Raw genomic sequence first — 23,934 nt, forward strand, 5'->3', positions numbered from 1 at the left:
CCTTCTCATGAAAACGGCTAGCTCCATGTCTCCATGTATATGAAAGGGAAGGGAACACTGACACTATCTCTGTCTCCAATCAAGGTGCATGAATTGGGGAACAAACAGAAGTGAAGAGGAAATTCAGCTACTCTTGGAGGACACTCAAGGCACTGGAAGTTAAATAAAGCGTAGATAAAAATGCTTCTTTATTGATAAAAACAATGCATTTCTGGACACATTTTCCTCCCATAGTGTAAAAAGCACTGTGTTTATCCTACATATTAGGTACATCATAAAATATGTACTAAAATAGCATGCTTCTCTGGCCAGAGCCAGGAGAACAGAGAGGGATATTTGCATTGTGATCGAGTTTGGTTGCCCATAAGGGATTAGTTCATGATTTGTTTATGTGTCCCCAGAGCTCTTACCGCTGCGACAGCAAAGGTTACCAGAGACAATGTGAGCAAACAATTAAAGTGACTTATAAGGTCGGCATCCATTATGGAGGGAAGGGATAGAGAGATTGGTTCTCTCTATTGTTGTGGAATGAAGCTATAGAAATGCTTGTAAAACCAACGCCACCACCCTCCAATTTCCATTACAATAATGAATATTATTCACCAGCACTGACGACGATTCATAAGTTAGGCTTCAGCCTCATTTAAATTCTGCTAGTAGGAAAGAGTGGTGTAAATAAGTTGTGATTATTCATGTATGCCTATCTTTAATTATTTCCCATTCAGCAGTGCAGGCTGCTGTAATAGCTCTGAATTTAGACTCAGTATTCATGTGACATGAGATAATTTGTGCAAACTGACAGACTGCATCAATGTGCTCTGCTGCTCCAAGGTGCGTCCCAAATGATACATATTCCCCACAAACTACACTACTTTCGATCAGTGCCCTTTGGGCCCTGGTCAAAAGTAGTGCACTAAATGGGGAATAGGGGCCATTTGGGATGCAACCCAAGTCTAACCTGCATTCACCTGAGGCATTACAACATATGGTACAGTAAACATGTTGTCATCACTTTATTCAGATTTACCATAAGAACTACCACTTCAACACAAAGAACTTTCAACCTACAAAGACGGTCAGGTGCCACAGCAAGCCCACCAACCCTGTGGTTAATTTGCATATAATAACATAGTGTGATAACGAGCTGAAAATAGCAACGCAATAACAAAACACACAGATGCCAAAGAGCTGCAACAAATGCATCCGTCTGAATCTGCGATACCGCTAGCCTTCATTCCAGAAATCTGTATGTCACCAGACAAAGAGAAAATGGCTGGCACTCTGGCAGACAGTGACTAAGATAGTTGGCATGTAGAGCAGTAATCAGACAGCAGTATGCAGGTGGCTATCCGCAGAGTTAATATCAGAGTGTTTAGAGAGCTGTCCTGTCCTCCTCAGACAATAGATCTTCCCTTGGGCTTGGCAGCTGTAACTGTGAGTAACAGCCTGCTGATGCGACAGCTGAATATTCCTGACACCTCCAGGTTTAGGCAGGGGTAATTAAGGGAGGATTACACACCCAAGCATTAATAAAGAAATGAAAGGTGGAGGGGAACGTTGTTCTGCAGTGAGTGCAGCTGTGTGTGTAAGAATCTTAATGAGCAAGAGGAGACATGCCATAAAAGTGTCAAGATGTTGTTCTGTTCTGGAGCTAGACTACTTGCTGACAAACAGAACGCCATTTGAATACCACAATAAACTCCAAGCACGTACTGCATGTATAATGTGATGTGTATCCTAAGTACAGGAAGTTTTATATATCCTAAAATGTAGTCCTTCGTTAGCAACTGTCTTGTCAGCAAACAATCAGCCAAAATCAGACATCAATGCACCCTGTGGACAATCAATGCATAAGATGTTGCAGCAGTTTTGTATTAGTCAGTAGTTATTTAGCCTTGTTGTTGTTCCTGTGTGACCCTCCATGAACCATGGGAACCTCCAGCGTAGCTCTGGGTCGTATGCATTAGGGCACACCGTAGCGAAACGTTTTGCAGCGGGAATTTTTTTGTTGTTGTTTGTTTATCATTGTTTCAGTCTGTTTTCTTCCATTTGGTGCCTAATGAATACAACCTTGTTTCCCCTTGCAGAGATAAATAGCCTACCTGTGGTGAGCGTGGCTGTGACAGCCTCAGACTTCACCTCTCCATGTATGGTGATAAGGCTGATGGTGTACTCTGTGGAGGGCAGGAGTCCCTTGATAGAGGACCGGGTCTTGGATCCATCCAGGGTAACCTTGGACGTGTCAGTGCCGTCCTCAGAGCTATAGGTGAGGATGTAGAGGTCTGCGGGTGGGGCAGGGGCGCTCCATGCCACCGTCACCGAGTCCCATGTGACATCAGACAAGTAGAGTGCTATGATGGGGCGGGAGCCTGAAAGTCAAAGGTCAAAGATACTGGCTGCATGGTCATGAAGGGCTGTAAGGGACAGCTGCTGTCAATATGGTAGGTGGTGCTGAGGTTCTCAGTCAGTCAGTGGATGGTATGGCTGGTTATTAATTGGCAGATCTCTCTGGAGGTTCTCTCCTTCTCAGTGAGACTGGCAGTAAAGTAATGAGCATGACGGGGGAGCGTGGAAGTGAAGAGCTGCAAATGGAATACACACAGCGTGGAAGGCCCGTGACAATGGAATGAGGCTGAATGCTGAGCAAAGGACGAATGTCAAAGTTGACAGCAGAGACTGGATGAAAACATGTCTGTCAACGAGGCATGGCTGTTTTTGAAAGATTCACCAATAAAAGACACTGGTTGAAGTGTGTTGTCAGAACAAGAAGAAGCAATAGGAAATATAAAGACTGCCAGGACAGTTTGCTGTCTGATGTAGATGAGTGTGAAAGAAAGAGGGACAGGAAAGATTAACGGAGTGAACGCAAATAAATATTGATATAATGTTTTTCTCCATTGGATGGGTCAATTTGATGGAGGACGGTTATGCGATTAACAACCTCATGTAATAGCTAACTGTCAATTATTAACATGAATTGTTGCATCAAAGCTTGACACTACCTAATAGCTCGATTTGTAGTCTCCTTCCCAAAGTAGTTCCACATGACATGCAATGTCAAGCCTATTCTCTAGTACAGCAATAATCTCTACTTTTCAGCAACATAATTGCTTATTTAGGGATGTGAGCACTTCACTGAAAAAGCTCACCTTTATCCAGTTTATTTGAAAATAAACCTTTATTTATAGACTACTGTACATCATCTATTCATCTAATAGATTAACTTGGTGGATGCCTATTTGTCCTATTTTGCATGTACAAGTGTGTATTAAACGCATGTGTGAATTGGAAATGTGTTTTTGCATATCTGAGACACACTCAGAGAGTGGGGTCATGGCCAGGGTTAGCCATTATCAACGGCAACCCTGGAGCAATTAGGGTACCGATGCACCAAGTCTGGAACCAGCAGGACCCTAAACAACCCCCAAGCTATAAGACTGCTACGTAAATAGTTAACCAATAGCTAAGTGGACTATATGACCCCTTTTGCACTAACTCACTAACTCTTTTGACTCATTACACACGCTGCTGTTACTGTTTATTATCTATCCTGTTTCCTAGTCACTCTATCCATACCTATATGTACACATCGATCTCAATTACCTCGTACCACTGCATTGACTCGGTACTGGTACCCTATGTATATAGCCAAGTTATCGTTACTCTTTGTGTATTTATTCCTTGTGTTATTTTCTTTTTTAAATGAAATGTTTTTTCTCTCTGCATTGTTGGGAAGGGCCCATTAGCATTTCACTGTTAGTCTACGCCTATTGTTTTACAAAGCATGTGATAAATACAATTGACTTAGTGCCTTGGTCAAGGGCACATCAACATATTTATTTTACCTTGTCATCTCAGGGATTCGAACTAACAACTTTTCGCGTTACTGGCTAAGCTACCTGCCGCTGAAACTGATACAGGTGCAGTTACAGTCCAGTCCGCATCCTAAATGGCATAGGGTACTAATTTTGATCAGAGCCCAATAGAATCCCTAGAAGGGGTAAATAACATCTGACCATGGCTAACTCATGGGGTAAATGCAGTGGTGTAAAAAATACTTTAAGGACCTACTTAAATAATTTTTTGGAGTATCTGTACTTTACTTTACTATTTATATTTTGGCCAACATTTACTTTTACTTCACTACGGTCCTAAAGAAAATAATGTACTTTTTTACCGTTAAGCACTTGAATGCTTAACGGGACAGGAAAATGGTCCAATTCACGCACTTATCAAGAGAACATCCCTGGTCATCCCTACTGCCTCTGATCTGGTGAACTTACTAAACACAAATGCATCTTTTATAAATTATGTCTGAGTGTTGGAGCGTGCCCCGGGCTATCCGTACATTTTAACAATAACAAAATGGTGCCATCTGCTTTTCTAATATAAGCAATTTGAAATGATGTACAGTTTTACTTTTGATACTTAAGTATATTTAGAACCAAATACTTTTAGACTTTTACTCAAGTAGTATTTCACTGGATGACTTCCACTTTTATTTCAGTAACTTTCTATTAAGGTATCTATACTTTTACTCAAGCATTACAACTGGGTACTTTTTCCACCACTGGGTAAATGCTATTGCTCTGTTTAGACTACTTTCACCTCTGCTATTCATAATAGTACAATGTAATGTCAGTTGTGTCAGTTACTTGGTCCTGGTCAAGTACAGTTCCAGTACCTGTGAAGCCATCAATGGTGGCTGCAGTGCTTTGCTGCCTTCCCCTCTGGGCAGCTACAGTGATGGTGTATTCTGTGCCTGGCTCCAGGTCATTGAGCGTGGTGGTGGTCACGTCCTTGGGGACGGTCACCTCCGTGGTCAGGCCAGATGAGGAGGTGTAGGTAACCATGTAGTGGTCGATAGGCCCCTGGACCACCCCCCACAGCAGGGTGATGGTGTTGTCTGTGGACGCCGTCACAGTCAGGTCCATGGGGACATCCAGACCTGAAACGCACAGTAAAGAGTAGTTCAAGTATAATCAACATATAGTAAACATACCAATAAACCGATTTATATTTAAGATTCAATTCTTGATTGCCATACCAACCAAAGTTGTAAAGAATTTGATTTAGTGCAGCTAATTAAAACAGAGACAAAAATATACATACAGTATACAGGTGCCTTCAGAAAGTATTCACACCTCTTGACTTATTCCACATTGTGTTGTGTTACAGCCTGAATCTAAATTGGATTAAATTGAGATTTATTGTCACTGGCCTACACATAACATCAAAGCGGAACTATCTTTTTATATAGATAGTTATATAAAAATATAAGGTGAAATGTCTTGAGTCAATAAGTATTCAACCCCTTTGTTATGGCAAGCATGTAACGCTCGTCGGAAAGATGAGACCAAGGTGCAGCGTGGTACGTGACAAAGCATAAATAAGTTCAGGAGTAAAAATAAAGTTAACAAGTCACATAATAAGTTGCATGGACTAAGAGCATTGGGTGAGTAACTTAAAGGTCGCTGGTTCGAATCCCTGAGCCAGCAAATTGGAAAAATCTGCCGTTCTGCCATTGAGCAAGTGAGTTAACCCCCAACAACAACTGTTTGGCAATGATGTGGACATTGATTAAGTCAGCCCCCTGCACCTCTCTGATTCAGAAGGGTTGGGTTAAATGCGGAAGACACATTTCAATTGAATGTATTCAGTTGTGCAACTGACTAGGTATTCCCATTCCCTCTGTGTGCAATAATAGATTTTAACATGATTTTTGAATGACTACCTCATTGCTGAACCCCATAAAAACAATTATCTGTAAGGTCCCTCAGTTGAGCAGTGAATTTCAAACACAGATTCAACCACAAAGACCAGGGAGGTTTTCCAATGCCTCGCAAAGAAGGGCACCTATTGGTAGATGGGTAAAAAAAAAGCAGATGTTGAATATCCCTTTGAGCATGGTGAAGTTATTAATTACACTTTCGATGGTGTATCACCACACCCAGTCACTACAAAGATACGGGCATCCTTCCTAACTCAGTTGCCGGTGAAGAAGAACAACACTCAGGGATTTCACCATGAGGCCAATGGTGAATTTGAAACAGTTACTGAGTTTAATTGCTGTGATAGGAGAAAACTGAGGATGGATCAATAACATTATAGTTACTCCACCAATACTAACCTAAATGAAACAGTAAAAAGAAGGAAGCCTGCAAAGAAGAAAACATTCCAAAACATGCATCCTGTTTGAAATAAGGCACTACATTAAAACTGCAAAAAATGTGGTAAAGAAATGTATTTTATGTCCTGGTTACAAAGCATTATGTTTGGGGCAAATCCAACACAACACATCACTGAGTACTACTCTTCATATTTTCAAGTATGGTGGTGGCTGCATCATGTCATGGGTATGTTTGTCATCGGCAAGGACTAGGGACTTTCTTAGGGTAAAAATAGACTAAATAGAGCTAAGCAACATCATAGTGGAAAGCCTGGTTAAGTCTGCTTTCCAACAGACACTGGGAGACAAATTGACCTTTCAGCAGGACAATAACCTAAAAAACAAGGCACAAATATACACTGGAGTTGCATACCAAGACAACATTGAATGTTCCTGAGTGGCCTAGTTACAGTTTTGACTTAAGTCGGCTTAAAAATCTATGGAAAGACTTGAAAATGGCTGTATAGCAATGCTCATCAACCAACTTGACAGAGATTGAAGCATTTTTAAAGCATAATGTGCAAATATTGTACCATCCAGGTGTGCAAAGCTCTTAGAGACTTACCCAGATTCTAACATTCTAACATGTATTGACTCAGGGGTGTGAAAACATATGTAAATTAGATATTGCTGTATTTCATTTTCAATATATTTGCTAACATTTCTAAAAACATGTTTTCATTTTGCCATTATGAGGAAATGTGTGTAGATGGGTGAGACAATTCAGGTTGTATCACAACAAAATGTGGAATTAGTAAAGGGGTATGAATGCTTTCTGAAGGCACTGCAAATCGGTATTTTGACATGCTTTTTTTTCATGCTTCAATAAAATTTAAACAAACAAAACATGTAAGAAACAAAGGAGAACAGGGTGGTGAATTTCTGTTTACTGATACTGGTAGTTGTGATTTTCTGTGTCAGATCACTGATTTGCACAGATGAGCCAGGCGATTAACTCACTTACCAGTTCTGGCGTTCATTGTGGCAGGAGAACTCTGGTTGGTGCCAAGCATAGCCGATATGCCAATGCCATACTCTGTACCTGGCAACAAGTCTGTGAGAGGGAGGAGAGGAGAGGAGAGGAGAGGAGAAGAGAAGAGAAGAGAAGAGAAGAGAAGAGAAGAGAAGAGAAGAGAGGAGAGGAGAGAGAGGAGAGGAGAGGAGAGGAGAGGAGAGAGGAGAGGAGAGGAGAGAGGAGAGGAGAGGAGAGGAGAGGAGAGGAGAGGAGAGGAGAGGAGAGGAGAGGGAGAGGAGAGGAGAGGAGGAATGAGATGAGAATGAGAATGAGAATGAGAATGAGAATATGACAGATGAAAAGAGACAAAACATAGACAATACCTCAACAACTATTGATTTTAATTTGTATGTGAATAGAAAACCATAAACATAAGCTGGTTATGTGAATTAATCTCTCCATACAATACCCCGGCGGACAATACAGTATGATGATATTAAAGAGGAAAAATGAGCAGGCAGATGGAGCCTTTCAGAACTGTCTATTAAAAACTGCATTAATAATGAAGGGCTTGACACATACCATGTTCATCAATATGTTTTCTTAAAATTTCTGCTAACCTTTTTCCAAAAGCATAATTAATCAGAGTCAAAATCGATATTACAACAGTAAGCTTATCAGGTTACAGAAATGGAGAGAGGAGAGCATTGATTGCTGTCATGCCGCGCAGACAAGGCCTTCCCTTATTCTGATATGCTCTTTACGTAAGACAGACACCATACCGTTTCTCAAATATCTGAAAACTGTTAATGTTGGCAACTTATCAATACTCTTTAGTTAAAACGTCTTAATAAAGTGTACAACATTTGAATCTCACTCGGTCATTCAACAGACATCCTTATCATACTACACAATGCCACTATAGTGAATCATGAGTAAGCAACATTACATTCATTTGTCCTAAAAACAGAGGTGTAACAAAAACTCAAATTATCCCCACTTGTGAGTGTGGTCTTGCTGGTGGGTCCATCGTTGAGTGGGACAATGACCTTCTCGTATTGGTCCCCTGCTAGGGTGCTGTAGACCACCTGGTACCCCTCTACCTCCGCCTCGCTGTTGTCCCACTCCAGCTCCAGGGTGGTGGAGAACTTGGACAGCACTCGCAAGTTCTTGGGGGCGTCGATCTCTGAGAGGAACACCAGAACTGACAATGTTGGGGCCACTGAGACCAATCATCAGAAGTGGGACATAGTTTCCACGTGCAGTTCCATCAGCAAGTCAGATCGTAAAAAAGGATGATATGACCATAGAAATAAAATTACTAATGACTATTTCTATGCCATTCTTTATTGTATTTGTTAGAGAAGACATTGTGAAAATGTCAAGAGCCAAGAGTACAGTAGGTGCTACACTACTGTTCAAAAGTTTGGGGTCACTTAGAAATGTCCTTGTTTTGAAAGAAAAGCAAATGTTTTGTCCATTAAAATAACATCAAATTGATCATAAATACAGTGTAGACATTGTTAATGTTGTAAATGACTACTGTAGCTGGAAACGCCTGATTTTTACATAGGTGAACAGAGGCTCATTATCAGCAACCATCACTCCTGTGTTCCAATGGCACGTTGTGTTAGCTAATCCAAGTTTATCCTTTTAAAAGGCTAATGGCCAGAAACAAAGGACTTTCTTCTGAAACTCGTCAGTCTATTCTTGTTCTAAGATATTAAGGTTTTTCCATGCGAGAAATTGCCAAGAAACTGAAGATCTCGTACAACACTGCGTACTACTCCATTCACAGAATGATTAGAGCCAGTTTGCTCTGTTCTGTGAAGGGAGTAGTACACAGCGTTGTACGAGATCTTCAGTTTCTTGGCAATTTCTCACATGGAATAGCCTTAATTTCTCAGAACAAGAATAGACTGACAAGTTTCAGAAGAAAGTCCTTTGTTTCGGGTAATTTTGAGCCTTTAATCGAACCCACAAATGCTGATGCTCCAGATACTCAACTAGTCTAAAGAAGGCCAGTTGTATTGCTTCTTTAATCAGAACAACAGTTTTCAGCAGTGCTAACATAATTGCAAAAGGTTTTCTAATGATCAATTAGCCTTTTAAAATGATAAACTTGGATTAGCTAACACAACGTGCCATTGGAACACAGGAGTGATGGTTGCTGATAATGGGCCTCTGTAAGCCTATGTAGATATTACATTTAAAATGGAATGTCTACACTGTATTCCTGATCAATTCAATGTTATTTTAATGGACCAAAAATTTGTTTTTCTTTCAAAAACAAGGACATTTCTAAATGACCCCAAACGTTTGAACGGTAGTGTATATTCGATGGATGTGTCTATAGTGATGGATGTGTCTATAGTGATTGCTGTGTCTATAGTGATGGCTGTGTCTATAGTGATGGCTGTGTCTATAGTGATGGCTGTGTCTATAGTGATGGCTGTGTCTATAGTGATGGCTGTGTCTACAGTGCTGTATGTATTCACAAGAAAACATCTTATTCCATCAAACACAATAATGTGGAAGCAGCTGCTTGTACAGTACGGTCCTATTGTTGTATGGTCCTCACCGGTGCTGAATTCTGTGGAGATTGTTCCACTCTCATTGCCCTTGCGAACACCACTGATGGACACCTCATAGCGCGAGCCTGGCCTCAGCATCTGCAGGGAGTACTGGCTGAGGGTGGGCTGCAGACGGAAAGTAGTCTTGGGCCTGTCCCCTCCTACCAGGCCATAACGCAGCACTATCTGGTCCATCTTGGCCTTGGGATTGGTCCACTCCACGAAGGCCACCGAGTCCGAGACATCACGCACTATCAGCTGTGTCGGCCCATCAATCACTGTAGGGGACAGGAGAGGTAAATCTACATGACAGGGTTCATGATCTAATGTGATTCCAAAATCACACCCTATTCCCTATGTAGTGTGCTATTTTTGCCCAAGGCACATAAGGTTCTGGTTAAAAGTACAGCACTATATAAGGGACAGGGTGCCATTTAAGCATCTATACAGTTCACACTAATACTGCAAGAGGCATGGCCACCATGACTATTGTTGTACCAAGTAGCACCAGAATGAATTAAAAACCATTGCTTTGCACTTTTAGAAACATAAGCTTTGATAAAAAATAAGTGATACAAGCAAGAGCAGTGTGTGGGTTTCTCTTTCTTTGAAATTATCGCTGTTTCCATTATGCACCTGCAGCAAGATACATGTACAGTATATCAGATGTTCGCTCAAGTGCCTTTTGAAATTTGTTGGCAGTGTTGGTAGTGTCACGCCCTGATCTGTTTCACCTGTTCCTGTGATTGTCTCCAACACCTACAGGAGTTGCTTATTTTCCCCAGTGTACTTATCCCTGTGTTCCCTGTCTTTCTGTGCCAGTTCGTCTTGTATGTTAGTCAACCAGCGTGTTTTTCTCGTGTGTCTTTCCCGCGTGTTTTTCCTTTTGCCATTCTCTTTTTGATAGTCTTCCCGGTTTTGACCCCTTCCTGACTATGGACTACTTTTCCGCCTGCCTGATCATCCTGCTTGCCCTGACCTTGATTCTACTTGCCCTTAGGTACCTTTTGGACTCTGAACTGTTTTTGACCCTTTTGCCTGTCCAAGACCATTCTCTTGCCTTACCCTATTGGATTAATAAATAATGTAAGACTCCAACCATCTGCCTCCTGTGTCTGCATCTGGGTCTCACCTTGTGTCATGATAGGCAGGGAATGCAGTTTAGTAGTTGCTGACCATGTAAAACAAAACAAGAGACTTGGGGCATTACTGAAATAACTACAAAAATACACCCAATAATCAAATAGTTTCCATGGCAATTGTGTGGATTCTTAAATAATTTGATTACATCTGAGAAAACAAATGATGCTGTTGTTTATACAAGCATAAACAACTAAATGTTATTGGAGGTGGAGGAACATTTGCTGCAGTGTAGTTAGCGCGACTGAACAGTACACTACATTTATAGCGTTGTCATTCTGTGAGGAACCAATGTCAAAGTGGTGCCCTCTGATTGGTCACGTTTCTCTCAGAGAGTGCTAATTGGCTGTCCTTGTAATTTACTAGTTTTTCACTGAGTCTGCAGGGAACATCTGCTGCTTCAAAAGGCCTTGTAACTAAGCTAAACCTCATCCATTTCTTCTGACCTGAAGATTAACACCTGAAACACCTACTGTAATTGACTGCTAAACTATTAATGTGATAAACCAGACAGAAAACAGTTTGCTGTGTTTTCTCGAAGATCACACTAGGGGTTTCAAGATTCTTGGCCAAGAATGAATTCCCTCATTCCCTCACCAGAAGTTTGGTATCTTTCTCTCTTTTTTTTCTTTCCTCAAAGAAGGATGGCTAAATCTTTACGCCTATAAATAATTGAGTGACTTAAAATGTGTCTTTCTTTATCCAATAAGGTATCTGTGGGTGGACATGGTGAAAAATGTATGAACGCTCATGAATTATGAATGCCTTAATTACAACCGACAGTGGGCCTGGGTTGGAAAATTAATGGTGTTTTCACTGCGGACACGTATTTTGAATTGTTATGGAAAAGTTCAATTGAATCTAATCCCACTGTCTGGAACTGTCAGTCTGAGGAATTCCTGGGTGAAGTTTACATTAAGTGCATAATTGCTGGCAGACCAAGTCATTCGTCAAGGTGACATTTCCCATTAGTCTCAGCCGTGTGATGCATGTAGTGTATGTGAGATGTGTATGTGTGAGTCCCCCACATCTTGAGTGGTCTTTTTCTGAGCTCCACTGATTAGCCTGAAGACTATCACATGGAAAGAACAGGATAGGGGTGGGCATACGGGAACACATCCTGTGGAGACAACAGCGGCAAAGAGACTCATTTTCAGTGACATGGGGATAATACAGAAACAAAAGCTGCAGTAAGTATATGGAAACTGTGAGCCAACTGAGGGAGTTCCTAATATGGATGCCATACAGAAGATACCCACAGGTCTATGCCCTCAAAAACTTACCAGCAGGGATATTTCAACAACCAAATGTTTATGGACATATTAGATAGATAGAAGTTTGTGAATTATGGTTTGGTGAGATTTGAGCAATCACAGAACCATACATACATGTGGTGACGGTGGCAGATACAGGCTGGCTGCGGCCTTGGTCCCTCAGAGCTACCAGGTTGACGGTATACTCCTCCCCTGGCCTCAGGCCTGTCTGGTGGAACGAAGTGATGGTGCTGGGTAGCTGGGCTGTCATCCCTCCATCATTGTCCTGTCAGAGAACACAAACGAGCATAACGCTTTGGCTTCACTTGGGCTCCTCTTGTCATACAGTACATAGTATGGTTTCCAAATGGAATCCTATTCCCTATATAGTGCACTACTTATCATAGGCTCTGGTCAAAAGTAGTGCGCTATAAAAGGAACAGGGTGCAATTTGGGATACACATTCTGTCTTCACTATAATATACATACACAGGTAAACAACCCCACCTGCTGCCCGTGCAGGAGTGATTTATGGTTCCACCTGGGCTACTCCTGGACAGACGGTAGTGCAGGGGAAGGATCTGAACAAACCTCAAACCTCACTGCTCTGACGAGCACCAAGCTATGGCATCCATAAATATAATATTGTGACTGGCTTTATGATAAATTCAGCTCGAGTTAGTTGTTCTTTTGGCGGTTAAGCTCCAGGTCTTGTTAAGAGTTCTGTTTTATTTTTTTATTTAACCGTTATTTTACCAGGTAAGTTGACTGAGAACACGTTCTCATTTGCAGCAACGACCTGGGGAATAGTTACAGGGGAGAGGAGGGGGATGAATGAGCCAATTGTAAATTGGGGATTATTAGGTGACCATGATGGTTGAGGGCCAGATTGGGAATTTAGCCAGGACACCGGGGTTAACACCCCTACTCTTACGATAAGTGCCATGGGATCTTTAATGACCTCAGAGAGTCAGGACACCCGTTTAACGTCCCATCCGAAAGAAGGCACCCTACACAGAGCAGTGTCCCCAATCACTGCCCTGGGGCATTGGGATCTTTGTTTAGACCAGAGGAAAGAGTGCCTCCTACTGGCCCTCCAACACCACTTCCAGCAGCACCTGGTCTCCCATCCAGGGACTGACCAGGACCAACCCTGCTTAGCTTCAGAAGCAAGCCAGCAGTGGTATGCAGGGTGGTATGCTGCTGGCACAAAATGACATTGTAAAAAGGGTGATCCACATAATATTTGATTGACAGGTTGATGATTGATTGATTGATTGACTAACTGACTGACTGACTCTCTGACTGGATGATTGAAAAGTGAAAAATCCTGATAAGTACATTGGTATGGTATATTGTGTAAACAACTGTGAATATGTAATATTGCCAGGCCACCATGTCTCAGATAACTGCTGTTGGTGTAGGGTGGGTGAGCCCTCATCTCTCATTTCTTTTGGCACTGTGAACTCTTGTTTGTCACTAGTCACTGCTTTTCTGCTCACATCCATTACGATATTGTCAAGTTTCAGGTCACTTTTGGATTAAACCCACAGAGGTTGAGACTCTGACTTCTAATATGATTTCCCAAGTGTTGACGTTGAGCTTGAACCCCTCAAACCCTTATGGGGAAGGGGATAGATAGCAGACAGTCTCTTAGACAGAATCATACCAAATGATGTAGATTGAAGTGCACTGTGACCCAACTGCTCCCATGCCATTTGGTATTCATAGCCTGTCACCTCCAAAAAAGCTTTCCAAGTTAATGTCCATGGCATTTATGCTTTTCATCTAAAAGCCCCAGGCTTAAAGTCTTTGAGCCCAGCCAAACTTCTATCCTTCCTAGCCGGGAACACCTAAATGAGAAAGCCAATTATGGAGAGAGGTACTGAGGATTAGAGTACCTTGTGTTTATAGAGGGAATTAAAGGGAAAGCTCTCCTAACTTTGAACCTGTAGCTATTATGGTTATGAGTTTGAAGACGGCTCCTGCTTGCTGATCCACCTAATCGTCATTAAGCCTTGGGCAATCCATCATCTAATTTGACAGAGACTTTAAGTTGAACGGTGAGAAATCAATCCCCCTCCCAAAATGTTCCACTTTTTCAACAATCCGAGAGTCAAAATCTAGCCAAGGATGGGCATATCAAAAATGCATGTTACATTTGGTTTGGCAATATAATGTTGGTATTTTTTTTTAAAGCCTCCTGAGATAGAACTCACCTGAGCTGACAAAGACAGGTTTTATTGTACAGTTTGTTGTTGTTTTTGTATTTGTTGCTCTTCAGCATACTGCCGTGTACAGAATTACGTTGCTCTTCCCAGAACATCGCCAACCATGTTCTGAATGTTTTGAAGCCAGAGTGACTGAATGTTTTCAACTCCATGGGGAAGCTGCATATGTACACTACCGTTCAAAAGTTTGGGGTCAATTAGAAATGTCCTTGTTTTTAAAAGAAAAGCTAATTTTTTGTCCATTAAAATAACATCAAATTGATCAGAAATACAGTGTAGACGTTGTTAAAACCTGTTTGGGATAGAGGGCGCTGTTTTCACTTTGGGGAAAAATTGTGCCCAATTTAAACGGCCTCGTACTCTATTCTTGTTCGTACAATATGCATATTATTATTACTATTGGATAGAAAACACTCTCAAGTTTCTAAAACCGTTTGAATTATATCTGTGAGTAAAACAGAACTCATTTTGCAGCAAACTTCCTGTCAGAAAGTGAAAAATCTGAAATCTGATATTCCAGGGCCTCCCTATTCATTTGCTTGAAATCTATGGATATACATGCACTTCATACGCCTTCCACTAGATGTCAATAGGCAGTGAGAGGTGGAATGGGGTGTCTAGCTTTATCTGAGGTCAAAAGAGAGCTCTTGGAATGACATGACCCCAATTTCCTTTGTTCAGCAAGGCGCGGGAAGGAACTCTGGATTGCCTTCTGAAAAGCTTTCGTTATAGACGGCTAATATCTCCGGCTTTGATTTTATTTGATAAATGTGATAATATCATCGTAAAGTATGTTTTTTCAATATAGTTTTATCAGATTATTGAAAGTTTATCGGGAGTTTTGGTGTGTTCCGTTCTCTGCGTTTGGTGACGATGGACAGCTTCGCGCCACTTGGCTAGCTTTGGTTGCTAATTCGACAGACGAAGAGGACATTCTAAATCCAAACAACGATTATTCTGGACAAAGGACCCCTTGTACAAGATTCTGATGGAAGCTCAGCAAAAGTAGTACCCATTTATGATGTTATTTCGTATTTCTGTCGAAAATGTTTAGTATTATTTTCCGCCCTGATTTTGGGCGCTGTCTCGCTATAACGTAAGCTATATGTCGTACTAAAGTTATTTTTAGAATTCTAACACGGCGATTGCATTAAGAACTAGTGTATCTATCATTTGCTGTACAACATGTATTTTTTAGTAAAGTGTATGATGAGTTATTTGGTCAGAATAGGTGAGTGTCAGAAATATATCCGGAGATTCTGGAAAAAAGTTGCTACGTTTTCACAATGTATAACCACGGATTTCAGCTCTAAATATGCACATTTTCGAACAAAACATAAGTGTATTGTATAACCTGATGTTATAGGACTGTCATCTGATGAAGCTTGTCAAGGTTAGTGAAAAATTATATATCTTTTGCTGTTTTTTTGCGATCGCTAGCTTTTGCTGCTGATAAATGGGTTGCTTTGTTTTTGGCTATTGTGGTAAGCTAATATAATGCTATATTGTGTTTTCGCTGTAAACACTTAAAAAATCTGAAATATTGGCTGGATTCACAAGATGTTTGTCTTTCATTTGCTGTACACCATGTATTTTTCATAAATGTTTATGATGAGTATTTAGGAATTTCACGTTGCTCTCTGTAATTATTCTGGTGCTTCGGTGCTATTTGTGATGGTAGCTGCAAATGTAAAACTATGATTTATACCTGAAATATGCAAATTTTTCGAACAAAACATAGATTTATTGTATAACATGTTATAAGACTGTCATCTGATGAAGTTGTTTCTTGGTTAGTTTGGTTGGTTCTTGGTTAGTTTGGTTGGTTTTGTGCAAGCTACCTGTGCTGTGAAAGAAATGTCTGTGCTTTTTTGTATTTGGTGGTGAGCTAACATAAATATACGTGGTGTTTTCGCTGTAAAACATTTAAAAAATCGGACATGTTGGCTGGATTCACAAGATGCTTATCTTTCATTTGCTGTATTGGACTTGTTAATGTGTGAAAGTTAAATATTTCTAAAAAATATCTTTTGAATTTCAGTGGAATGTGGGCGGGAACCCCTGTCCTAGACAGGTTTAATGTTGTAAATGACTATTGTAGCTGGAAGCGGCAGATTTTTTATGGAATATCTACTGTACATAGGCGTACAGAGGCCCATTATCAGCAACCATTGCTCCTGTGTTCCAATGGCACGGTGTGTTAGCTAATCCAAGTTTATAATTTTAAAAGGCTAATTGATCATTAGAAACCCTTTCGCAATTAGGTTAGTACAGCTGAAAACTGTTGTCCTGATTAAAGAAGCAATAAAACGGGCCTTCTTTAGACTAGTTGAGTATCTGGAGCATCAGTATTTGTGGGTTTGAGCCTGTAATCGATCTCACAAATGCTGATGCTCTAGATACTCAACTAGTCTAAAGAAGGACAGTTTTATTGCTTCTCTAATCAGCACAACAGTTTTCAGCTGTGCTAACATAATTGCAAAAGGTTTTTCTAATGATCTTTTGAGTTTTAAATTGATAAAATTGGATTAGCTAACAGTACGTGCCATTGGAACACAGGCGTGATGGTTGCTGATAACGGGCCTCTGTACGCCTATGTAGATATTCCATGAAAAATCTACCGTTTCCAGCTACAATAGTCATTTACAACATTAACAATGTCTACACTGTATTTCTGATCAATTTTATGTTGTTTTAATGGATAAAAAATGTGCTTTTCTTTCAAATACAAGGACATTTCTAAGTGACCCCAAACTTTTGAACGGTAGTATATGTTGACTGTGTATTCTTCTTGTTCCTGAATGTCAAAATATGTATAATGTTGTTTCATGTTATGTAAACTTCTGTTTTGTTCAAAATATGTTAGGGGGCTGGAACCAAAAATGTTATGACATGCATTATTCTAGTTAGTAAATCCAATGTGAAACATGATAACTATATTATCCTTAACTAGCAAAGTTAATCAATTCTTCTCTAATTAAAAATATCTCCCTTATTTCTGAATAAAGCTTGTAACGTTAGTAGGCTACAGTAGCCTATGCTTCGAAGGGGCAGGTAGCCAACCCAGCTAGCACAGTGGATCTGGAACGATTCTGGCTGAGAGTCAGACTCGGCCAACGTCCTGTGGCCCAAGTCTGAGCCGTCTTTGGCAGTATTACTTATGGCTAGGATGCGGGGACTGAGCTCGGGCCGATTCCCCTGTGAGTTATCTGTCCCAAATGTATTACCTGGGGCCCGGGCCGATTGGGGCTACTCTCTGGCAGATGATTACACGGGCTGCTTTATATAATTAACATTTCATTATTTATTTTTCCATATTTTCTTATTGTTTCTGTGATCAAAAAATACAATTAACAATGAAATGAAATTCTTTAAAAATTCTTAAGGATCCGCCCCTCTTTTTTAATTTTCACCTAAAATGACATACCAAAACATAACTGCCTGTAGCTCAGGCCATGAAGCAAGGATAAGCATATTCTTGGAACCATTTGAAAGGAAACACTTTGAAGTTTGTGGAAATGTGAAAGGAATGTAGTAGAATATAACACAATAGATCTGGTAAAAGGTAATACAAAGAAAAAAAGAACCGTTCTTTTGTATTTCTTTTGTACCATCATCTTTGAAATGCAAGAGAAAGACCATAATGTATTATTCCAGCCTAGGTGCAATTTAGATTTTGGCCACTAGATGGCAGCAGTGTATGTGCAACGTTTTAGGCTGATCCAATGAACCATTGCATTTTTGTTAACATTTTTGTATCAAGACTGCCCAAATATGCCTAATTTGTTGATTAATAACTTTTCATGTTCAAAATTGTGCACACTCCTCAAACAATAGCATGGTGTTCTTTCAGTGTAATAGCTACTGTAAATTGGACACCAGGTGCACTCGAAAACAGACATGTATCTTATTTCAGTCTGGTAGCTAGCTAACTATATTTTTTCTTCTTCATCAGAAAGCAGCTCGCATTTTCACAAGAGGCTGTTTATATCATAGATAGAAGCAAGCCATTGGCTTCCTTCATGATTAGGGGTATGTACGGGAGTTGTTATTGGTTCTAAGTTTATTAGTAAAAGTAGCAAAAATCCGCTCCTCCATCTACAGGAATCGATCAACTTCACATTTTAAGGCTTCGGTCCACCAACTATTCGACATTGGGAATGTTCTCAAAATAATCCAAGAACATTAAGAGTCATGTGTAGTATTTTAGTATTGTGATACTTTGTGCAAGGCATTGATAAGCATTAAAAACGTTGTGGTTGGAGCCTCCTGAGTGGCTCAGCGGTCTAGGACACTGCATCACAATGCAAACTGCATTGCAAACTGCATTGCTACAGAGGCTGGTTCAAGACCCGTGCCCGGGAGACCCATGAGGCGACGCACAATTGATCCAGCGTTGTCCGAGTTACGGGAGGGTTTGTCCGGCAGGGATATCCTTGTCCCATAGTACAGTAGCAAGTCCTTTAGGGGGACAGGCGCATGCACTCTGACATGGTATGGTGTTTCCTCCGACACAAAATGTTTTTTTGTGGATGGGTATAAAATGTATAATAGTGAAGTTAAAAATTACTAACTTGGGTCATTTCTTATACATTTATTACCATTTTCATCTGGCCGCTTCTGAGGGGATTCTGGTAAGATGCCGGCAAAGTCGGCTGAATTCCGGTAGACAGAAACAGCCCGATGTACTTGGGCCTATTCTGGGTAGTCATTCATTTTGATTGCGGGCCGAGTCCGACACCCGAATCCGGGCCGATTCAATCAGTTCCGGCCACCCGGAAGAAGGCCGCTTCTGGGCCGATTCCTCATTGCTATCTGGGTCCACGCACACACACTGGAATACATTTCTGAGTGACAGAGTGAGGACTTTGCGTTGTAGCGTTTTTTGTGGGGAGAAAATGCTTGGAACGTAAAATAACGTTATTAACCAGTTCCCATGATTTGAAAATAACGGTTCTGTTCCGGAACAGTATCGATCACTTTGGTTCCTGGTTTTGATTCGTCTTTTCAGGTTTTGTTACCTGAACTGGTTCCAAACCCTGAAATATGTTTACCCAAATCCCTAGACAGAGACAGATTATTTACATGAGAGGGGATTCCAGAGATTGTAGGTACAATGTAACAAATCATATCTACCCTGTACTATTTCCTCTGCATTCATTCAAATGCTTTATTTACAGTATGTGGCTAAAGTTGAATATCCATCCACATCTGTCCTCTCTGCCTGTGAAACCTTACCTTGGGAATGAAGCTTATTTCCCAGCCATCAAATGAGTAGTAGAAAGGTTGCCACTGCACCTCCACGGATGTCTCCGTGATGGATTTGAAGAGTAAACCGTCTGGATTTGAGAGATCTAGGAGGCAAGAAGAGATGTATTATAGGCGTCCATCTTCTGTATGCTCAATAAATCACCCTCTTTACAGAGGCAGAGACAATTCCTCTCCGGGAATAGGGGCAGGGGGAAGAATACCTCACCCTGTGGTTAAACCATGTTTCTTTCATAGTGGAGGGCAGGCCAGGCAGCAGGTGCACATCCATTGCTTTTAAACAAACTGTTGAATACTGTGGTAGTTAGCATAGCCCCTATGTAAACATTTTCCTCATTGGGTAAGCTTTGATCTATAAACACATCATCATGAAAACAACATTTCCAAATACACTAGATCAGTCTTAATCAGAAGGACTCAAATAGATATGCAAAGAACTAACTATGTAAAGCTTCACAAATATATTGTATTATCGGGAGAAAAAAGCTTGAGTAGAATTGCATGAACATACTCAAAATGTGTGATCATATCAGAACTAGGAGTGTTGCCTGCCGACGGGAATTGTAATTTTTAGCGAAGGCCCAATCATTCCATGACAGATAATTGAATGTTTACTGTTTTAAAAAAACGATTTATATTCTGGGATGGAGTGAGAGTTTTGCATATGTCTGAGAAGCATTGAATGGAAACTAAGAGCCTGCAGCAATTTGCCAATCTGACATTTATACCCAGCAGGTGGCAGGAGTCTAGTCACATCCTGTAGGCAAAAATGTCTGTCCTCCTTCCAACAGCATTTCACTCAAGATGTGGCTGTGAACGTATATGGGAGTTTTTGTATTGTTGTTGTCAAAAACTTTCAACATTTTTAAGTGAGGACAAGATGTATACCTAGAAGAATGTATGATATGGTTACTTTGTTTGAAGGTGAAATTTAAGTGCATGGATTTTTCACAGTATCCAGGAAAACTAAGCAGAAAATGAATACATTGTGTAGGACTTAAAGGACTAATCTGCGTTTGGTACATACATTTAGATAATGTTTTATTATTTATATACAGGCCTACCCATTGATTCTTGAAGAATGCCAATTATAAATCACCAGATTGCCCCTTTAAGCAGAGGTCCACTTGGCATGATGAGGCCTGAATATAATTATAGAAAATGGCTGCCTGTTGTACTCACAGGTTGACACCTGAGTGTTGGTAGGGGCACTGATGACGTTGTTGAGCACAGCGTAGACGTTGATGTTGTACTCGATGCCAGGCTCCAGGTCTGGGATACTGCAGGAGGTGGTGTTCCCAGGGATCCTGATCTCCAGCTGGACCCCACCTGGGCTGGTGGCCACGTAGGTGACCAGGTAGTCCGTCATCAACACTGACCCCTCCCACTCCAGGTCAATGGTATGCTCCGTCACTCCCCGCATGCGCAAGTTCAGAGCCGGAGCCACTGTGGTGAGATGTAATTTGCATAGTGTGAAATCAAAACCTTGCAACCTTGTAGGAACATGCATTACATTACATCCAGCAGGTGATCTTATTCATTCTTGTTCAGTCCCACTTGACCCACCTACAAAAACAACAGATTCTGATTTGCACTTGACTTCCAATTTCGTGTTGGAATAGCATCACTCAACATGCAGAGAAAACAAACAGTGCAAGACCTGTTCATTTGAACTTACAATACACCAGTGGCGTCACCACCACAACTAAGCTTGCATATGAGTGTGTATTCGTGAAAGGCTTTGATGTTCTTGTGGGCAACGGAGACAGAGCTAGGCCATAAACCTGAGAAGGTTTGAGTGTAGAATGCAAATGAAGCCCTGCATCAACAACAGTGGATAAGTTAATAGCTCAATCAGAGAGAGTGAGTAACAGATCTTGTCCTGAAGGCAGCTAGTGGTGTGGGCCTTCCTCTGTAGATTGGGCTCAGTGGTGGTGGTGGTGGTTGAGCATTAAGCCCTCCTAGGGGAGCCGTTGAGGGACTCGAGGAAGCGTTTGAGTTACTTCCACACGAACACGACAGATGGAACCGAGCCTGCCTCCTCCTCAAGACTGACCCTGGAGTGAGGAAAACTCCTGCGGCATTCACTTAGGAAGATTAATCGCATGGACCAGATTCAGTCTTAAGTAAGACACAAAAAAGTGAACCAGTGGTAAAGTGATTGATATGGGTTATAGGGAGTGAGCACTGTAACTAAGCCTTCCAACAGAATGAAGGACACCCACGAGAGAGTGCCCATGTGAAGCAGTGTATAGATGCTTAGAGCAGCGGTCCTGCTGAAGGGCTTTGGGTACATCCCAATAGGCACCCTATTCTCTTAATAGTGCACTACTATGGACCATGGTCAAAATAAGTGCACTATAAAGGGAATAGGGTGCCATTTAGGATGCATTATTTGAGCCAGGACAGACCCTCCCTCCAGTGCTATGTCTGCCTCTCATTAATCACACTTTCATTGGGATGGATGATCCATCCTGGATCAACAGAGAGAGGAGGGGAGTGAACCACTGCACCGTTGCACTGCTGCACTGCGTTACACTGGGGTCATGAGGGTCAGAATTCTGGCATGATGAGACCAAGGCCCCACAGCACAGCTGAGGACCACATCACATCACTGTTTTTTGTTTCCATCCACTTAATTTGTTATTGCTCACAGGATACAGCCTTCGCTGCTTGACTGATCTTCTGTTTACGGGGCAGCGGTTGGCCCTCCAATATTGTACATTAGAACAAAACACAATTAGTAGAAGTGGTGAACTCCCTCAACTCATCTCATATTGTTGCATTGGGTTTAGACTGATAATGTGAGTACTTATAGAAGCGTGATTGGAGTTTAATCTTTAGGGACTGTTTATCAGAGATGGGATTATAAATAGGTCATAGGTCATTGTATTACGCTAACATTATGGACGATAATAAACAGCACTAATAAACAGCATTGTTTAAACAACAAAAATGTGGTTATCCTAAAAATGACCCATAACATTGAAGCTAATGTTGAGTTAGCTATACTTTTTGGAGTGAAAGCATTAATGAGGACACAGTGAAGTCATATGGCTCTGGAGGAGGGTAAGCAAAGCTACTTCTATCTCTGCTGGATTGAGCTATTGATAACACATTCATACTCTCCACCATCACTCAGTTAAGTTGAGCAATAATTGAAAAGTGTGATACAAAATGCAGATGTCATGAAGTCTGAATAGAAAAAAGAAAAATCTATTGTCATTTAATGCAGCTGAGCTACTGTATGAAGTCAAGGCTTTGTCAAAAAATATGTTTAATTCAATATTGTTGGTATTCTGGATGTCAATGATCATTGATATGTTCTCTCTGGCTGAAAGTGGCTGTCAGTCAGTGAACAACTCTGTTAACAACAGGTGACAGGATGGACAGGCTCACATGCAACCTGACTACTAGTGAGAGCTCCTGTATTTCTCTGGCACAAACTTCAAACCATTTGCATTAGGTGCATATATATTATTTTTGGGGGTGGGGATAAAAACTATTTTGGGGGGGGGATAAAAACTATTTAGTCACGCATAATTATTTTCCAATGGGATAATTTGCAAAAGTGGTGGAGTAATGATGAATAGCACTTTGAACGGTAAACTCATCATGTGAATGCTGCTGATTTGTTTCAATTCCATAGTCTCATTATTCTCATAGCAGGAGAAAACGGGGCCACAAAAGCATATCCTGATTTTTCTACTTTGATAATATGAAACACTTACAATGCCTGCCACCCTATGAGCCCTGAATAGGCCCTGGTAATTGAATGGCCTATTTTTGTATTCTGCAACCTCCCTCAAACGTGCCTCTGCTACTTTAACTCTAATTGCAAAGAAATAAGCAATTTTGGCTTCGGTAGGTCCTGCTGAAATTGAGAGGGAGCGAGGTAGAGGATAGGTAATATGATTTGTTATTTTTTTCCTTTCCCTTGTGAGATGACAGCTGTCTACAGCAATGGGGGGGATCAGAAGCCTTACTGAGAACTAGCTGTGAACCCAAGCTAGCTTGATTCAGATATTGTCTCAGCTTAGGTTAATGTGACACATCTTCCCCAGCGAATGTGACTTTTGACAAATGAATGCTGTTACACCGGCGAGCTGTCACCAATTGTATAGCTACTGTTTGAAGCACAGGGTATTTGCAAGAGGTGTTTGACTCCAGGAGTCCTGTTTTTGGTCAAGCGCTGTGGAATCAGCTGCTATTGCATGGAGAGCATTTCTATTATCTGGACATATTCTGTTCTTGGAAGTATTTTCCAGATAATAAAAGATTACATATCCCCAAAGAACCAATGGGACCTGAGTGGCGCAGCGGTCTAAGGTACTGCATCTCAGTG

At 41.1% G+C, this 23,934-nt stretch overlaps 1 protein-coding gene across 1 annotated transcript in view; it reads right to left on the bottom strand.

The window, feature by feature from the left end:
* Positions 1 to 23,934, bottom strand: part of LOC111979751 (tenascin-R-like) — a 178,943-nt gene that overhangs the window by 39,516 nt on the left and 115,493 nt on the right. The window contains 8 exon segments of the mRNA XM_070449031.1: positions 2,103 to 2,369; positions 4,685 to 4,948; positions 7,134 to 7,223; positions 8,125 to 8,310; positions 9,706 to 9,975; positions 12,226 to 12,376; positions 19,560 to 19,675; positions 20,772 to 21,035. Coding sequence (XP_070305132.1) covers positions 2,103 to 2,369; positions 4,685 to 4,948; positions 7,134 to 7,223; positions 8,125 to 8,310; positions 9,706 to 9,975; positions 12,226 to 12,376; positions 19,560 to 19,675; positions 20,772 to 21,035 — 1,608 coding nt within the window.

Source organism: Salvelinus sp. IW2-2015, linkage group LG19 (assembly GCF_002910315.2).
Source record: "Salvelinus sp. IW2-2015 linkage group LG19, ASM291031v2, whole genome shotgun sequence".
Classification (NCBI taxonomy): domain Eukaryota; kingdom Metazoa; phylum Chordata; class Actinopteri; order Salmoniformes; family Salmonidae; genus Salvelinus; species Salvelinus sp. IW2-2015.